At 44.0% G+C, this 13,592-nt stretch overlaps 1 protein-coding gene across 4 annotated transcripts in view; it reads right to left on the reverse strand.

The window, feature by feature from the left end:
• Positions 1-13,592, reverse strand: part of reln (reelin) — a 119,885-nt gene that overhangs the window by 8,874 nt on the left and 97,419 nt on the right. For all 4 annotated transcript variants that reach the window (XM_084733275.1, XM_084733274.1, XM_084733273.1 and 1 more), the window contains exons 30-58: positions 13,371-13,578; positions 13,196-13,272; positions 12,575-12,733; positions 11,706-11,900; positions 10,181-10,454; positions 9,949-10,089; positions 9,605-9,782; positions 9,435-9,519; positions 9,164-9,346; positions 8,877-9,045; positions 8,629-8,734; positions 8,278-8,504; positions 7,896-8,119; positions 7,217-7,367; positions 6,816-7,074; positions 6,386-6,635; positions 5,593-5,761; positions 5,210-5,350; positions 4,745-4,922; positions 3,753-3,946; positions 3,407-3,657; positions 2,498-2,652; positions 2,183-2,397; positions 1,816-1,993; positions 1,563-1,738; positions 1,370-1,476; positions 667-909; positions 381-556; positions 220-293 (exon numbers count right to left, since the gene is read on the reverse strand). In XM_084733275.1, coding sequence (XP_084589401.1) covers positions 220-293; positions 381-556; positions 667-909; positions 1,370-1,476; positions 1,563-1,738; positions 1,816-1,993; positions 2,183-2,397; positions 2,498-2,652; positions 3,407-3,657; positions 3,753-3,946; positions 4,745-4,922; positions 5,210-5,350; positions 5,593-5,761; positions 6,386-6,635; positions 6,816-7,074; positions 7,217-7,367; positions 7,896-8,119; positions 8,278-8,504; positions 8,629-8,734; positions 8,877-9,045; positions 9,164-9,346; positions 9,435-9,519; positions 9,605-9,782; positions 9,949-10,089; positions 10,181-10,454; positions 11,706-11,900; positions 12,575-12,733; positions 13,196-13,272; positions 13,371-13,578 — 5,143 coding nt within the window. The remainder of the gene's footprint in view (positions 1-219; positions 294-380; positions 557-666; positions 910-1,369; positions 1,477-1,562; positions 1,739-1,815; positions 1,994-2,182; positions 2,398-2,497; positions 2,653-3,406; positions 3,658-3,752; positions 3,947-4,744; positions 4,923-5,209; positions 5,351-5,592; positions 5,762-6,385; positions 6,636-6,815; positions 7,075-7,216; positions 7,368-7,895; positions 8,120-8,277; positions 8,505-8,628; positions 8,735-8,876; positions 9,046-9,163; positions 9,347-9,434; positions 9,520-9,604; positions 9,783-9,948; positions 10,090-10,180; positions 10,455-11,705; positions 11,901-12,574; positions 12,734-13,195; positions 13,273-13,370; positions 13,579-13,592) is intronic.

Genomic DNA, 13,592 nt, shown 5'->3' on the forward strand with positions numbered 1-13,592 from the left:
TCTTTTTGTTAAATATTTATTTCAGTTTTGAAGACAGCAAAACTTTACACCTTTTATCTTTAGCATGTTGTTTAATCTTTTAATTTCTGATTTAAGATTAGCAGCTCTGGGTCATTTATTACTTTAATCATTCTCTTGTAGAGCAAATCTGAATAAGACTTTTGTCCACAGAGATTTGTTGACCCAGCTCAAAATCCCATGCACACTTGTCTTACTTACCTTGCATCCTTCCTGTACTGCAGCAGGACAGAATGATGGTCTTCACAGGTGTCTGCCTCACAGCCGACAACAATCTGCACCAAAAAGAGAAATTTTAAGTACAGGACTAAAACATCCATGTTTGAATGCAGCAGGTTTGTGTCTCTCTTGCAGCACTGTACCTTAAACTGTAGAATATATCCAGGCTGCACTATGAGTTCTCGAGTGGCCAGGATGTTGTGTGTCCTGTCTTGGTTCTTGTTTGGCCAGTACAGGTGGAATGAGGGGTTTCCACAGAAGCCAGCTGTGCGCACAGCATTAGGGTAGAAGCTCCAGCTCTCCTCATGAGAAACACCCTCTGGTGAACGGTACAGGCATGAAAAGAAAAGAGGGGGAAGAGTGATTTCCAGATCATCTTTCGCGTCGGGTGAGCTGTCAGACACAGGTTAGCAGCACAAACAAACCCACCATCATCAAAGGTGTCGAGCAGAGTGGACGGGTTGATGTCCGACCCCCCCACCAAGATGTTGTCTATGGCCCACTGGGCTCTCTCCAGGCTGGGTGTGGCGAGGCCGGAGGAAATTGTAAACGGCTGCCACCACCGTAGACGAGTGGCGTTGGTCAGAGCTCCTTCGGGGAGGACGATATAATCTCTCCTCACTGACACGTACTTCAGATAGTCCATCTCATGCAGCAGTGTCCAGGACACACCTGAGGAGCACATGTGGACAGAATGAGAACAGGAAGAAAAAAGGGGACATAATCAGGGGGAGTATATATGTTATTTATATCCCTTTTTTCAATTGCATGGAATTAATTCATTTAGATAACAAGTTTCAATGGGCTGAATAAATTATTTGACTGTCTGAAAATATATTTAACTGGTTTGCTGAAGTAACAGCTATTGATGAGAAATTATAGTTTGAAAATGTAACATTAATCAATGCTGAATATCCACTTATCCACAAATGGATAAGAGAGAAAGTGAGACTTAGCCATTTTTTGGTATTGATCCCAACAACACTAAAATCAATCTTCAAATACAAAATGTATTATTGGTCATATCAATATTTGGGGAATGAACCACCCACCCCTAGAAATTGTGAAGTGATGATGATGCAAAAGAAAAAAAATACACAATGCACTGTATGCGTGCTTGTGGTTGGCACACCTCCATCTGTAGAGTAGTCCAGCAACACTCCCTCTTTACGACAAGTTGGTCGGTGGCACATTGTCATGTTATCTTCACTTCCAATCCTGGCCCAGTACTCCACGAACCTGTCCACAGAAACACAGATCAAAATGCACTTAGAGTAGATGAACAGAAAACTTCTGTCTGTGTTTGACGGACGCTGAGTACTAACTTTGCTCCTCGGAGGTCCAGATCAGCAGTGACAGCCTGTCTAGCGTCAGCCCCTCCAAAGTACAGGGCTGTCCCCTCTACCAACACGCCGCAGTCTGTGCACGGTCTGCCACCCTCCAGCACCTGCCACTGAGGGCCCGCTGCCCCCTCCCAGTCAAAACGCTCCTTCAGAGATGCCTGCAGAGAAAACATACATACCTGAATCACTGAACATCTCGTCTTTTTCTAATCTGTGAGTGAGAGGCAGACTCTACCTTTAGAGCGGTACTGGCGTAGCAGTTTGGTCCAGTGAATCCTGGGTCACAGAGACAGCGCTGATCGAGACAATCTCCATGTCCCCCACAATGGCTGTCACATGCTGGACCGATGTAAAAGTTTTCCACACCCCACTGAATGTCTGAGTGCTGCTGGTAAAACCTGAACCGCACCGCACTGAGGAAGTGACAGGATAGGTTATTCAAACAACACACAAACCTTTTTCATGATTTATATAACAATGGTTTTAATCATTTATATGATGACAATCATTTGATCTATCAATAATTCAGTTGAAGCAGGCGGTGAAGGTACCATTAAATATGGAGCAGTAGTGTATGTTTTGTCAAAAGCAAGGTGACTCACGTGTCAGCCAGGCTGTCAGGGAGGGGATAAACCGCCCTCTTCCAACCTTCAGCAGGGAAGAAGACTGACGGCTGGGAGACCTGACCTCCACAGCGGGGATCAGCAGGCAGGCACTGGGGTACCAGGTACTTCCAGGTCACGCCAAAGTCCACTGAATACTGAACATGAACTTGCCGATCTGCGTGACGCTCTGGCACGCTGCAGCCTACTGCAATCTATAAAAATACACAGGAATTAATGTAATTTCATCACAACAACAGCACCAACATCACACAATAACTGTTGCCTATGTGTCATTTTAGGCTGATTAGTTACCTTGAACTGCATGACCCAGCCTTTGTCAGGTATAATATCATGTGTGACAGCATACACCTCTCTCCCATCAGCATTGCCACACACCATCACTCCATCAGGAGAGCTGCAGAAACGCTGCACTGAGCAGTCCTCTGAGAACAACCAGTGATCGCTCACTGAGAACAAAGAAAGAAACACAAGCAAAAATAAGGAAGTTATAAGACAAATTTAGCAATAAAAACAATATCAAAGGTTACGTGGTAGAGTGCAGATCTCTGCCAGGCAACAGATGGTGAAGCACCTACTGCAATGCCGACACAAATGCCAGATACAACCAGCAGAGATCTGCAAAGTTTTTTTTGTATAGTATAGTATAGTGTAAGTGTTCTCATGACGATAAGTCCAAACTTCTCAGTGTGAACATTGTTACTGATTTTTTTTTAATTTAGAACGTTTTGTAATTTATTCAGAACATTGTATTATTTATTGAGAACATTACAAGCAACAAGGCACCTGAACAACAACATCATAGGTATAGAAATCTGTATTTTTGGAGAAACTCACAAAAGATGAAATTGAATGAAATTTAGACTCAGTATTGCTTATTTACAGGTCAAAGCCTGCATGTTCCAGTGGAAGTTGTGGCTATTCAGAGATCAAATCTTTGTATGGATGTCTTGGAGCCACAAGAAAGCCCAGAGTGTGGCCTGCAACAGATTAAGCCTCACTGTCAATGCCTTGTGGCCTCTATCGGCCAGTTAAGAGGAGCTGGTAGTCAGCATAAAACAAAGGAGTCAATAAAATATTGATTTTTTCAAAAAGTGTGAATCACTGACACCATGAGAGGTCCTTGAGCATGCAGTCATAAATGTGCATGAAACATTTTAGGCTGATGCGCGCCCAGTGGTAGTAGCATTGATTTAGAAATACCTATGGGTGTTTCCTCCTGCTCGCTCAGTTGCCCTATCCTACCCGAGGTCCCATCAGCAGGAGCTCTCTCGTGATTGGGCAGTGCCACCCCTCCAAATGTGTCAGATATCTGCGCCCGCGGGTCTGAGCCTGCAATGAGGACGTTGTCCAGAGCCCAGTCACTGTGATCCGCTCCCTCGTGCTGTGGCTGCCACCAGCGCACACGCACGCCTTCCTGACGGGCAGCAGGGGGCAGCAGCACATTCACAAACCTGCACACAGATAAAAAAAAACCATAAAGACAGTCACAGATGTCCTGCTTCACTCTTCACTCAGCTGGGTAAGTAGCTAAGTCCGTGTGTCTCACCCAGGCTTGGTGTACAGATCATAAAAGATCTCTGTCAGTAGGTGCCAGTTGATTCCTCCATTCAAACTGTACTCCAGAAGCACCCCCTGGTTACGGTTGCTAGGTGGGATCATGCAGCCGTACATGAAGTAGAACTGGATGAACTCAGCGTTGGTCAAGTTCAGGTCAACTGTCACCAGCTGACGGCTGCAGCTCTGCGCACAGACACACAGAGAAATGAAGTCTGAGTCAGTGATGGACAGAAAGATGCCTGCCTGTCTTTCTGTCTCAACATCATCCTTGTAAAAAGATCTGTCAAGTTATTTATATTACAGAGAACATTGCTGAAACCACAATAATAGAACTGACTTAAATATTGGGTGAACCAGGGTGGCAATTTATCTTCATAGAGCTTAATGTTAGACCTTAACTGCCGCTCTTAAGAGGTTTCTCTGGCAGTGTGTCCGTCCAAGATCAGCATGTCAATAGGTATCCATTTACAGCACCATGCTAAGTGCCTCGGGAAAACTTGAGCTGGACATCAGGGCTAACAGCTACTTACTTTGAGGTCTTTTATTCAACAGATTAATACTTGGACGCAGCATCTTTCCGATACTGTTAGATGTCTCTCTTTTCTCACGATCTCTTTATCATCTGTTTTCCCCATCAAATCAGCACATGTGCTAGAGTTTGTTAGTTCAATCCCAACCTTGCACAAGTCAGTGCATAGCTAATGTCCTCATTAGGCTCTCATGAGCCAATGGAGAACAAAATGATTAGATTTTTTTTTTTTTTTAAGAGAATATGTCAAGGGAAAACTGGATCAAGCATTTTAATCTGTATAAATCAATGCATAGATAAAATGCATGCATTAAAACTCATTCATCCTTATTTATCCTCCACCAAATCCCTGGTTGGGGAGCATCTCATTATAGAAAATGTTGTAAGAAAGAAAAACAGATGGAAAAGGGCAAAACAAAAGACAGAAATGACAAGAGCAGATGTATATTTACCCCACTGAAGTGCAGAGCAGCTCCAGAGGCCACAGCTCCACACACAGTGCTGAGTTTCCCACCGGTGAGTACGTGCCAGTGGCTGAGCGAGGGAGCTCGGCTGAAGCTGTCCTTCAGCTGGGACGGCAGAGGAACCACAGGCTCGTCACAGTACTCTCCACCCCACTCTGGGTCACACCTAAGGAGGATGGTAAAGTCAGATACTAATAATCAGAGTCAAAGACAAGCTAGCCATCAAGTTTTGGTGAGTTTACTGACAGTATTTCATTTACAACATTCTGTGAGCACGTAAATATAATTACTAAACAACAAAGCTACATGCAAAGTTGAATAAAAGCTCAAGAAAATAAGGCATTTTTAATTAAAACTTTGTATTTCACTCAATTGTGCATTTCTACCAGCTGAGATTCAAAACATTTACAGTAAAAACGTGTTGCCTGCATGCATGAGGCTGCTGTTACTTACACACAGGAGCTCTGTTGGCAGCGTCCATGTCCAGAGCACATATCTGGGCAGCCATCTCCAATGTAGAGATTATCCAGAGCCCAAGTCTGCTGTTTGTCAAATGGAGCCTGCTGGAACCAACGGAACCTTGTGGCTGGAGACCTAAACACGTAATTTAAAGTCACAGATACAGTTAAGTTAAAATAAATTATACAGCAAAGGATTAAACTGTAAATCCCGACATGGCACTTCATGATCTGAATCAGACTGTAATGTATTCTGACTGTGTTTGAAAAGGAGCAGCTACACCACTGCCGCTCATGGAGAAAATGAGGGGTGTCGGGATGTGCTATAAGCTGCACATTTGTCCATGTGTTTGATTGAAGTTCAGGGGGAGTGCTGACCTGGCGTATGATGGGATCGGCAGCGTAACACGGCCCCACTTGTTGTAAGTGTCAGAAACTAACAGTCTCTGCAGGGTGTAAGAGGAGCAGTCAGGGCTTGTAGGCAGACAGTCTCTGACCACAGGCTGCCAAGTCAGACCCAGATCCAGAGAATACTCCAACTCCACAGCTTCAAAGAAAGAAGAGAAACATAAGTGTTTGCATTGTGTCTAACATAAACAGTGCATAAATTTAGAATATTAGAACTTATTTTAGTATCTTTTTATTTCACTACAGAAGGCTGTTTTAGTGAAAAACAACTAAAAAGCAAAACTTTTGCACCTTCATCAGGTCATCACAAAGAAACAAGTGTCTTTTTGCCATTTAGTTAGAAATAACAAGAAATTGATGATGGGAGAACTTTTCAAAATAATGCTCATAATGCAAACAGAAATAGATCAACTGATTGGTTAGTCAACAAAAATAAATATGCACCTATCTTTATATTCTATTAATAATTTTATATCATTTTCCAAGCAAAAATGCAACACATTTGCTTGTTCTGTCTTCTCAAATGTCAGAATTTGATGCTTTTCTTGTTATTCATAATAGTAAATGAACATGTTTGGACTTTGGACTGTTTGGTTGAACTAAAACAAATTTTTACAGGCATTTTTCACTATTTTCTGACATTAAATAGACAAAATTATGCACATTTAATTAAAAAATTAACTGACAGATTCATTGTCTTTAGTTGCAGCCCTATTTAGTATTAAGTACAAATCATGTTTGATTTATGCTCCTTAATGCTTACAGTAGCAGGAGTTGGTGACAGAGCAGGAAGCAGAAAAATCGAACTGGATGAAGGCATCTTGACCCAGACTGATGTCAGTGGTAACAGCGTAGCGAGTGTTGGACTTCTCTATGAAAGCGAAGGCCGGTCCATCAGAGCCACAGACAGGCATCCGGGTTCCTCCAGGGTGGAGGAGCCATGAGCGTCCGTCGATTGAGGAGAAATCATCTTCCAGAGGTCCCCAGCCACTGGCACTGCCACCAACTACCACCTAAAGAAAGATAAATGTTCGTGCATTGTTAACATGAAGAATAAATTCACAAGGGATTTTGCAGAAGGATGAAAAATTAAAGTTTGGATGGATAACAGCCAAGCTGTTTCAATGCTTGAATGGAAATGATTAAAGACTTATAGATGGATGGTTGGATGGATGAATCCTCACTTACTGTACCTGGTCAATGACCCATGGGCTGTAAAAATGTCCATTCTCTGAGGGCTGCCACCAGCGGAGACGTGTAGATGGAGTGCGGGCACGCAGCGGGATCTCCAGGGCCACAAGGCGAGCCTGATTACTGCTGTTGCTGAAGAGAAATTCTTGGAGGAGGCCCCAGGTGAGACCTCCGTCCACGGAGAACTGCAGCAAAACCGGCTGCGAGCGAGGGTCTGGAGCCGCCTTACCACAGCCGAGACGTAGGAAGAACTGAACAAACCTGCAGAGTACAGGCATTAACCAATGAGAATATCACTGAACACTGCAAAAGTCAACAACAAAAACATTTTAATGACCCATGTTGGGTATGTGTGAAGCTGGTGAGCGCTTTTTTATGGTTGTTTATGTGGCTGCGGCTTTACCTGGCATTTGACAGGTCCATGTCGTTGGTCACCAACATGCGCAGGCCGTCCTCGCTGAAGAACAGGTGGTTTCCACTGGACATGATACCACACTTTCTGGACGGTTTACCACCGCTCAGTAGCCTGAAACGCTCTGCATCCACAGCTCCCCCTAGAGACACACATATGTGCACAAACACACACACATAGAAAGCAAAAAACAGTAAACACGATCACAGATACAAGTATGACCTTTATTTAGTGAGCAGCACTATACAAAATAAAGTTATAAAATGCTTTAAAAATACTAATAAAAATATGTGTTTGTTTTTTTCAGTTGTTTTTTCACTGGTTTTCCTGTGAAACTCTAGCAGTGTTTTGTGGACTAAAAAACTAAACCTGACCTCCAATCAGCATGACGATGAGCAGATAATGACTGAAATTTCATTTCTGGGCGAACTATCCCCTTAAGGGCACAATAAGTGTGGAAGAATTCAGCCTGCAATTACAGCAGCATGTATCACATTTCATTTCATCAAAATGTTCAAATAAGCTGACTCCAAATCAGTGCAATATCACCACAAATGAGGATTTCTAATAACCCTGAATGATCAGTAAATATTATACAGAATCCATCACACACACATATTTTCTGCCATCTCCCTGTTGGCCTTTTGTTTGCATCTGTGTGTTGGTGTACCTTCAAAGTCCTCCTTGAGGAAGTCAGGGTTGGGGGTGTCAGGTATGGAGCAGTCAGATCCAGAGTAGCCAGGGTCACACACACAGTGGGTGCCACCCACACAAGCCCCGTGACCGTTACACATGTCCTGACACTGTGGGCCGATGTAGACGTTGTCTAACGCCCATGTCGGAGGAGCAGAACCAGTTGAAAAGAAGCCCTGATACCAACGGAACCTCACGGACCTGGAGGGAGGTCAAAAAGCAAGGATTAGAGAGTGAGACAGACAAAAATAAAGAGACATCATATTGTAATCATACTAAAGTAATTTGCAAAACTTTCCACAAAAATATTCCCTTAGTTTCTTTTGTTTTCTGCTGTACAGGATGAACCCAGTCCTTACCCGCAGAGCCGGAGCTTGCCAAAGTGAATGACTTCCCTCCTCCAGCCCTGAGTCGTACCAGGGAAATAGATGCTCGCAGGGTGAAGCTCTGTGGAGCACAGTGAAGAAGGCTGAGGTGCACCAGCACACAGAGGCACCAAGAGGTGCCATGTGGCACCAAAGTCCCGTGAGAACTCCAGACGCACTGGGTGGGCAGAGGAGCTCTCAGCTGTGCAGCCCACATTAATCTGGAGAGACATTAACACACACAACATCAGCGAATATGACGAGCCGTGATTTATGTCTTGAATGAGTAAGTATTATGATTGTTGCTTTGGAAAAAAAAAAGTCATCGAGGCTGTGTTTGTGTACCTCAAACTGGATGATAGTGTTCTCATTTACGTCAATGTCCCTGGTGGTAATGGAGTGCTCTCCAAGCTCGCTGGAGACAAACACCATGGCTGACTCATCCTCCTCCCTGCACCAATCCCACACACAAAAACAAAGATTAGTCAAGGGCAAAAACATCTTTTTGCAAGTTTTATCACCATTTGGCTGATAGATGATATAAAAACAAGAACACTGTCTAGGCGCCGTGATTGTCAACATGTTTTTCTTACAGTCCAGTCTTCTGGTAGGGGCAATAGAGGCCAGTGTTTCCCCCGGGGAAGAACAGCCAGTTGGACTCATTGGGACCCTCCTCAAAGCTGTCTATCACCACCGGTGGGTTGTGTAAAGAGCTGCCATCGATGATGAGATCATCTATTACCCACACCTCCTCCTTCTTACCTGGAGAGCAAAATATTGTGGAAATTATTACACTCAGATTTTTAACAAGTGCAGGAGGCAAGAAGAAATTGTGGAGAAGAAACAGATGTGAAATCAATTTTAGTGTGAAACCACACACCACTGTTGTAAGGCTGCCAGAGTCTGAAGCGGGTGGCGTTGGTCTGAGCGCTGGCTGGCAGCGGCAGGTGGAGGAACAGAGTGTCAGTGGAAGCTGGGAAGTAAAACTCATCCAGCATCAGCCAGCTGATTCCTCCGTTCACAGAGTACTGCAGCAGCACTGAATGGGAGCGCTCTGGTACACCTAGAAAACCCCACACAATAAACTATTAAAGACAATATTTAATCAAAAATGCATCTACACCAAGATGAAAGCCAGAGTTATGTATGACCTTTAGTGATGAATTTGAAGGAGAACTGGATGTAGAGAGTGTTTGTGCAGTCCAGATCCCGTGACACTATCATCCGCAGACCATCCTGCAAACAGACAGAGAACGAGGTGAGTCTTTGTGATTTTACCGTATTATCATTGCTCCAGATGATCTGTGTTCAGGACCCCTACCCCTTTGAAGATCAGGGCAGTGCCAGATTTAAGAGGCTCTCCGCTCAGAGTTCCCCTCTCTGCTCCGTACACCTCAGGCCACGTCTCCTGCTGCAGGTTCTCATTGAAGTCCTCTCTCAGCACAGATGGCAGCGGGGCCAAAGGCACACAGTGAGCCCCTCCGTAACCCTTGTCACACCTGTGTGAGAATGGGAAAGGTAAGCAACATTTTCATGTAGGCAGAAAATAAGTGTAAAGTTGACCAGTGTTACTTTCATTAACTAAGTGGCACGAGTTGCAAATCTCTTTGTGTGGTAGGGATGTAAGACGGATGCACTTAGATAGTTCTGGTCAGTTTTACTTACACACAGCGTCCATTGTCACACAGTCCATGACCAGAGCACATCCAAGGGCAGCCAGGGGCAAGTAAGACATTATCTAGAGCCCATCCCTCTGCACCCGGGGTGAAGTGGGTCTGGATCCAACGGAACCGAGTTCTGGGGGAACTGAGAGATTCAACAGCAAATTGTGAGGAAAAGTAGCTTCAGGAGTTTTCTCTCTACTATTTTTGGGGTGTAAAAGTTCAGAAATACGTACTTCGCAGCACTGGGCAGGTAGACGGTGATCCTCCTCCAGTGTTTGTACTGGGTTGAAGTATAGATGGAACTTTGAGTATAACCAGCGCAGCCGATGGCTGGGGGTACGCACTCCGGGGTGATGAGAGACCAGTGATGGCCGCAGTCTGTGGAGTACTCCAGTCGCACGCCATGGGAGAAGGAAGTTGACTTACTACAGCCCATACTCAGCTCAAACTGCAGGAATGACGAGCCTGACACTTCAAAGTCCCAGCTCTCTGCGTATCTTGGCTTCTCTGCAGACACAGGGTGAAAGCAACATCATATTTTTTTATATTTACTATAACCTGATTCTTTTATCTAGCCTGGATACAGTGATTTAATATTGTTTTCTTAAACAACACTGTAACAAGACCTGGTTACTACATTACACAGGCCTGCAAACTCCAGTGGGATGAGAAAAGTGACAGTTCTGAGAAGAGAGCTGAGAGCTCCCTTATTTGCAGAAGTTCATATTCAAAATCTCTTTCAGAGAAAATTTCTCTAGTTCCACATGTTTCGTTACATCCCTCAATAAATTTGAATGTGTTGGTGCAGTTTACTGGTTTTAGCAGAATTTGATGGTGTAGTTAACCTTTGAGTTCACTTTGATTAAGTTCAACAGCAACATTTCATGTCACAGCAACCGAAAACAGTTTGATCTCAATGTGATGCTTTAAGTGAACTGTCAGGCGAGGCCTAGCATATCCACCTCCACCACCCCAATAATCTCTACATCATGAAAAGTGCACACCCAAAACACAAAGTCAATACATTTCCAAACGCTAATGCTAAAACAGCCTTGAAAATAATAGGTAGTGCAGAGTTATGTGTGAAATGTGCGCATGTTTCATATGAGAACAGCCATGGAGTCTGGCAGTCAGTGCTTTATGTGTCCACACAGGGACACGGGAGCTTTATATTTATAGATGTGTTGCCAAATTGCTCTTGCTGTGCACGCTTAATGAATGAGCCTGGTTGTAATGTAATATTTGCGCAAGTAAATCCGCTCACAGCTTGATGCAAGCATAAATAACAAGCAGGATGTTCATTCAGGTTTGCTCTCATTAATAATTCAGAACCCGCGGCGCCACAGTAAATGGCTGATTCAATTTCAGCCTGTTGTGTGGGTAATACTGTGATGTCACTGTGCAGCCATTTATGTGGTTTGTTGACTACGCGTGTATATGAATAATTGTATCTGTGGTATACAAGACGTGCATATACATGTACGTGTACATTGTTTTATCTTTTTTTCCTTTATGTAAAGTCAAGTTGTGCAGCTGTTTTGCTGTGACATCCTGCTTTACACTCATTCAGTTCAACACATTCACACTGAGCTGCTCACTACAAACACTGCAGCTTCACTGGAGCAGTTGAGTGTTACAGTAAGTGTCTTACTCAGGGGCCACTTGACAGTGATTGTTGACAACTGACAACCCTGCAGTCATAAGCCCTCTTTTCTAAATGCATGTGCTTACGAACAGCGATGTGTTTGTGTGACTCACTGTCGATGGCCTCAGAGTTGAAGGTAAGTGCTGTGTCCAGAGACAAACAGTCCACTGTCACCTCCCCGCCCTGGATGCGGTACCAGTTGTGCCTCAGAGGGGTCGTGCCATCGAACTTGTCATGGAAACCTGTTCTGGAGCTGTCGTTCATGCCAATCAAGACATCGTCCAAAGCCCACTGTGCCGAGTGCTTCCCTAAAAGGACAGAGAGAGAAACAAAATTAAATCTGTAATGAGATTGTAATGCAGCACTTTTAATGAAGCTTAGTGTAAGTTCAGTCAGGAGGACTATGCAATGATTATAATTTCATCATTCCAGACAATTGTTGATTAGTTAAATTAATAAAATAACAGAAAAAAACTAAATGTTGCAAACTTAATTCTATTCATTTGTTATCATTTCTCTGTCTCCCTCCTCTCCCATTTTCTTTGTTATCAGCTGAAATCTACTCTTTGAGTTAGATCAGCCAAATTTTGCCACAATCGACCCATCGTATTGTTGCTGTCAAACTATTAATCTGCTCTCCTCTCTGCTGCTGTCACCTGTCATTGTAGTGCAAATCGCAGTGGTCCTCCTCCACCCCATTCACCTCAAGTTAAATAACTTCCAGCGCCCAGGTCTGAGCTCACTAGAAGCCTGCTCGTCTTCACATCAACAAAGACCTCAGCTATTCTCTTCATCCCATCACCACCACCACCAATATCTAGACTACATCAGGGGTGTATCTTGTACTACTCATGGCTTCACTGCCTCCTCCACAGTCATGTTTCTCATCTTTATTGTGCACATATCAACAAAATATTAGTTCTCTCTCATAAAGTCTCTCCTGATTTGAATTGTTTTGTGAATTGTGTAATCATGCACTAACCTTGCTGTGGCTGCCACCACCGAAATACTGTGTAAGGGGTTTTGGCCGCAGGCGGCAGCTCAATGGTCACCACTTGGGGCTCAAGGAAGGAACTAAAGTCCAGCTCCCGCAGGAACTGCCACTGGACACCATTGTTGGTAGAAAACTGGACAATGACACCTAGAATAATAGAAAAAACAACAGAGTGGACATATTTTTTCATATATACAGATACAAAATCGGGTATATTTAGCAGGAAATAAAAAGAAACAAGAGAATAAAATGTAATATCATCACATAACAGTCCACAGGCCCTGATTATTACAGACACGCTGTTTAGGAGCCTGGCAGTGTTTTATCTGATGCTGCAGAAACAATCTAAGAGAGCCTTCAGCATTGCTGCAGGCTACAGATCCACAGTCTGCAGACTGATGAACACAATAGAACAAACAACACAAGACTCTGATTCTCGATTAGAGAAAACATTGACAACGAGAACCAGATATGTACCAACAAACACGCGTTGGTTGGATTAAAGACAAAGAACCAGTGGAGATGTGAAGCTGCTCTCTGCAGGCTGCACTGTGAAGGAACAGCCACATGAATGCAGCAGAGGGCCTCAATACAAGATGTGATAGTTACCTTCATTGCGGGAGCGAGGCCTGGTGCAAGTGGGGCCCAAACTCTTGCTGCCAATTCGGATGTAGAACTGGACCAGCCTGTGTGTAAACAGTAAGTCAGTTTCAGTTTTCAACTGCAGGTTCACATTAAGAAAACAGGCATAGATGAGAGATTTACAAGTGTGAATTCTACTCACCGTGTGTTGGTGGTGTCTAAAGGCACCGTGCGTGCCTCTCTCCTCCCAGGACTACTGAAGTAAAGAGCTTTGCCTTCACCGATGATGCCACATCCGCCTCCAATTTGTCCGCCACTTAGGCTCTGCCACAGCGGGCTCAGCTTTCCTTCAAAGCCCTCTGTCAGCTCTGTGGGACTGGCTACAGATGGGACGCAACTATCCTGCTCCACTGCAGAAAAAAAC

This window comes from Lutjanus erythropterus, chromosome 13, assembly GCF_056507025.1.
Source record: "Lutjanus erythropterus isolate fLutEry1 chromosome 13, fLutEry1.hap2, whole genome shotgun sequence".
In the NCBI taxonomy this organism is placed as follows: Eukaryota; Metazoa; Chordata; class Actinopteri; order Lutjaniformes; family Lutjanidae; genus Lutjanus; species Lutjanus erythropterus.